The 5,063-nt window shown below is 38.1% G+C and overlaps 1 protein-coding gene across 5 annotated transcripts in view; it reads left to right on the plus strand.

Moving 5' to 3' along the window:
- DDX3X (DEAD (Asp-Glu-Ala-Asp) box helicase 3, X-linked) overlaps positions 1-4,834 on the plus strand; it is a 16,932-nt gene extending 12,098 nt beyond the window's left edge. For 2 of the 5 annotated variants that reach the window (XM_011942364.1, XM_011942374.1), the window contains 5 exons: positions 777-958; positions 1,050-1,167; positions 1,404-1,557; positions 1,857-1,996; positions 2,184-4,828. In XM_011942364.1, coding sequence (XP_011797754.1) covers positions 777-958; positions 1,050-1,167; positions 1,404-1,557; positions 1,857-1,996; positions 2,184-2,263 — 674 coding nt within the window. In that variant the 3' untranslated portion in view covers positions 2,264-4,828. Of the gene's footprint in view, positions 1-776; positions 959-1,049; positions 1,168-1,403; positions 1,558-1,856; positions 1,997-2,183 lie in introns of all 5 variants that reach the window. The other 3 variants (XM_011942355.1, XM_011942345.1, XM_011942384.1) reach the window with 3 other exon arrangements.
- Positions 4,835-5,063: the final 229 nt, after the last annotated feature.

The following is a 5,063-nucleotide window of genomic DNA, read 5'->3' on the forward strand; positions in this document are numbered from 1 at the left end:
TCAGCCAGGATGGTCTCGATCTCCTGACCTCGTGATCTGCCCGTCTCGGCCTCCCAAAGTGCTGGGATTACAGGCGTGAGCCACCGCACCCGGCCAACATTATGAATTTATTTTTTTTAGAGATGGGGGTTTCTCTGTGTTGCCCAGGCTGGAGTGCAGGGTTTGTTCACAGGCACAATTCCATTACTGATTAGCATGGGAGTATTTGACCTGCTCTGTTTCTGACCTGGGCTGGTTCACCCCTCCTTAGACAGCCTGGTGCTCCCTTGCTTCCGGGAGGTTATCATGTTGATGCCACACTTAATGTGGACACCTGATAGGCATAGTACACTACAGCCCAGAACTCATAGACTTAGACAATCCTCCTGCCTCAGCCTCCAGAGTAGCTGGGACTACAGGCACGTACCACTGCACCCAGCTAAAATTATGAATAGTTTTCATTGCTCTGGTGGTGATCCATTTGGGCTGGGTGCAGTGGTACATGCAAGTAGTCCCAGCTACTTGGCAGGCTGAGGCTGTAGTATGCCATGATTGGCACATATACCTGTGAATGGCCAGTGTACTCCCAGCCTGGGCAATATAGTGAGACCCCTATCTCTTAAATGTATTTGGATTACCTTTATTACTTTTCCTCTTCAATTCAAAACATGCTGTTAAAAGCCCATTTTTAAGAAGATACATATGTATTTTAATTGACACATGAAAATTGTGCATACGTAAGTGCAAAGAGAACTAAGCCATATTAGTGACAAAAACCTGTAATTTTTCAATGACAGGCAAGGATTCACTGACCTTAGTGTTTGTGGAGACCAAAAAGGGTGCAGATTCTCTGGAGGATTTCTTATACCATGAAGGATACGCATGTACCAGTATCCATGGAGACCGTTCTCAGAGGGATAGGGAAGAGGCCCTTCACCAGTTCCGCTCAGGAAAAAGCCCAATTCTAGTGGCTACAGCAGTATGTATAAACATTTTTCTTTTATTCAAGTTGAGCATGTTCAAGTATTTTTCTTTTAAGTGGGCCATATCTCATATAAGTTATTTTCCAGGTAGCCGCAAGAGGACTGGACATTTCAAATGTGAAACATGTTATCAATTTTGACTTGCCAAGTGATATTGAAGAATACGTACATCGCATTGGTCGTACAGGACGTGTAGGAAACCTTGGTAAGTATTTGATTACTTGATGGTTTCATGTTTTTAGCTGTGATGCGTGCAGCAAAGAACTTGCTAGGATCTAAAATACGTTTTTTAACAATGAAAGTGACAAAGATTTTGCTCTAAGCACTTGTTTAAATACTAGATTGTAATATTTTAAATATTTCTGCATAGGAAAGTAAGAACGGTAGCAAGTTACTTTGTGGAAGACATTTGTTTATATATTTTTTTGGGAACTCTTTTAGGCCTGGCAACCTCATTCTTTAACGAGAGGAACATAAATATTACCAAGGATTTGTTGGATCTTCTTGTTGAAGCTAAACAAGAAGTGCCATCTTGGTTAGAAAACATGGCTTATGAACACCACTACAAGGGTAGCAGTCGTGGACGTTCTAAGAGGTGAGGTATAGATGGTATAATAGGTGTTCACTTACAATTTCTAGTGTTTCCTTTGCATGCATAATGTGCAGGGTTAACTTCAGTATTTAAAAAGCTTAATCATCTTAGGCTTTCTAGATTCTTTGTTAAGGGGTTGTGTTAGAATGGATGACACTCCATTCTAATGTTGGAAAATATGGCTGGATGGGGAATTGTTTGAATGGAAAAATCAGAAATTGGTCATTGGGAAGTATGTAAGAGTTAGGTTACTTCAGTGGAATTTCATCTTCATGTGAACCAACATAAATTTTTTCTTATAGTAGCAGATTTAGTGGAGGGTTTGGTGCCAGAGACTACCGACAAAGTAGTGGTGCCAGCAGTTCCAGCTTCAGCAGCAGCCGCGCAAGCAGCAGCCGCAGTGGCGGAGGTGGCCACGGTAGCAGCAGAGGATTCGGTGGAGGTAGTGTTAATCTGTAACTTCATAGCTTTGGGAAGGGTTTTTTTCTGTTTAGTCATCTTTTTCAAAGCCTAATTAAACCGTTTAAGATCAGCACTATAGAAACTTGATGGCAAAGTACTTAAGGGAAGGATTGTATTTAATGATGGATAACTTCATTAATTTATCTCTCTTTTAAATCTCTCATTAGGTGGCTATGGAGGCTTTTACAACAGTGATGGATATGGAGGAAATTATAACTCCCAGGGGGTTGACTGGTGGGGTAACTGAGCCTGCTTTGCAGTAGGTCACCCTGCCAAACAAGCTAATATGGAAACCACATGTAACTTAGCCAGACTATACCTTGTGTAGCTTCAAGAACTCGCAGTACATTACCAGCTGTGATTCTCCACTGAAATTTTTTTTTTAAGGGAGCTCAAGGTCACAAGAAGAAATGAAAGTAACAATCAGCAGCCCTGTTCAGAAGGTGGTTTGAAGACTTCATTGCTGTAGTTTGGATTAACTCCCCTCCTGCCTACCCCCATCCCAAACTGCATTTATAATTTTGTGACTGAGGATCATTTGTTTGTTAATGTACTGTGCCTTTAACTTTAGACAACTTTTTATTTTGATGTCCTGTTGGCTCAGTAATGCTCAAGATATCAATTGTTTTGACAAAATAAATTTACTGAACTTGGGCTAAAATCAAACCTTGGCACACAGGTGTGATACAACTTAACAGGAATCATCGATTCATCCATAAATAATACAAGGAAAAACTTATGCGGTAGCCTGCATTAGGGCTTTTTGATACTTGCAGATTGGGGGAAAACAAACAACAAATGTCTTGAAGCATATTAATGGAATTAGTTTCTAATGTGGCAAACTGTATTAAGTTAAAGTTCTGATTTGCTCACTCTATCCTGGATAGGTATTTAGAACCTGATAGTCTTTAAGCCATTCCAGTCATGATAAGGTGATGTATGAATACATGCATACATTCAAAGCACTGTTTTCAAAGTTAATGCAAGTAAATACAGCAATTCCTCTTTCAACGTTTAGGCTGATCATTAATTAATGAGCTAGCCAAATGTGGGCATACTATTACAGGGAAAGTTTAAAGGTCTGATAACTTGAAATAGGTTTTTAGGAGAATTCATCTACTTAGACTTTTTAAATGCCTGCCATAAATGAAATTGAAATGGTAGAATGGCTGACCACAGCAATGACCAGCCCTCATTAGGGCCTTGGATGATTTTTGGTCTAATAACGCATGCTAGTGTTGATGTTTTTTGGTCAAGAGGGTATGAACAGGAAGAATTAAATGCAGCAGGCTTTATTTTAAATGCCGATTCACATTACTCTGTTCAAGCTGCGTTGAGATGTTAAACTGGCTTACTATAGACTTTGTAAAATGGCTCCAGAAGAGTAACAAACTGAAATCTTTGAGATCACACAGGTTGGAAATATGTACATAACTGCACAAGGTGTCAATTCTGCTCTACAGTGCAGTTTTAGTCAGTTTTAGTTGCATAGGTTTCCATTGTATTTATAGTCTGTTTATGCTAAATCTGGCCAAAGATGAGCATTGTCCACCACTAAAATGCCTCTGCCACTTTGAATTCTGTGCTAATTTTGTGGCCAGAATGCAGTGATGAAAACGCTCCATCTTTTTACAGTGGCATAGGAAGACGGCAAAAATTTCCTAAAGTGCAATAGATTTTCAAGTGTATTGTGCCTTGTTCTAAAACTTTTATTAAGTAGGTGCACTTGACAGTATTGAGGTCATTTGTTATGGTGCTATTTCAATTAGTCTAGGTTTAGGCCCTTGTACATTTTGCCCATAACTTTTTACAAAGTACTTCTTTTATTGCACATTCAGAGAATTTTATATATATGTCTTGTGTGCGTGTCCTTAAACTTCCAATCTTACTTTGTCTCTTGGAGATTGTTGAACGCAGCTTGTCTAGGAAGGGGATGGGACTAGATTCTAAAATTTATTTGGGACCATGGGAATGATAGTTGAGAAGAAAACTATTTGCACACGACAGATTTCTAGATACTTTTTGCTGCTAGTTTTATGTAATATTTATTGAACATTTTGACAAATATTTATTTTTGTAAGCCTAAAAGTGATTCTTTGAAAGTTTAAAGAAACTTGACCAAAAGACAGTACAAAAACACTGGCACTTGAATGTTGAATGTCACCGTATGCGTGAAATTATATATTTCGGGGTAGTGTGAGCTTTTAATGTTAAGTCATATTAAACTCTTAAGTCAAATTAAGCAGACCGGGCGTTGGCAGTGTAGCCATAACTTTCTGATGTTAGTAAAAACAAAATTGGCGACTTGAAATTAAATCATGCCAAGGTTTTGATACACTTGTCTTAAGATATTAATGAAACACTTCAAAACACTGATGTGAAGTGTCCAGATTCTCAGATGTTTGTTGTGTGAATTTTGTTTAGTTGTGTGTTTTTTTGTTCGTTTTTTTTTTTTTTTTCAGTGAATGTCTGGCACATTGCAATCCTCAAACATGTGGTTATCTTTGTTGTATTGGCATAGTCAGTGACTTGTACATTCAGCAATAGCATTTGAGCAAGTTTTATCAGCAAGCAATATTTTCAGTTCATAAGGTTTCAAAAATCACGTAAGGATTTAAACTTGCTGAATGTAAAGATTGAACCTCAAGTCACTGTAGCTTTAGTAATTGCTTATTGTATTAGTTTAGATGCTAGCACTGCATGTGCTGTGCATATTCTGATTTTATTAAAATAAAAAGTTGAACTGCACAGTCTCCTTTGTTGTTGTCAATTGTGGTTTATTTTCAGAGGTGAAAATAAAGTGCTCTTGCCTGAAAAATTGTAAAATGTAATTTTTTTGGTTGTCATCCAGTGCTGTTTTTTTGAGATGCCTCTTGGATACAGAATGACTCTCATAAGTATTTGCAATGAAAGATGAAGATGGTGTTAGCTTGAAATACAGTGAAACAGGATTTTTGTAATAGATGGAAATCTAAAAGGCCCTTACTGATGTACAGCATGTACTAGAAATTGGCTTATACTTTAAACAATTTTACATGGGTGAGAGT

The sequence above is a fragment of the Colobus angolensis genome, unplaced genomic scaffold, assembly GCF_000951035.1.
Source record: "Colobus angolensis palliatus isolate OR3802 unplaced genomic scaffold, Cang.pa_1.0 Scaffold103, whole genome shotgun sequence".
NCBI lineage: Eukaryota > Metazoa > Chordata > Mammalia > Primates > Cercopithecidae > Colobus > Colobus angolensis.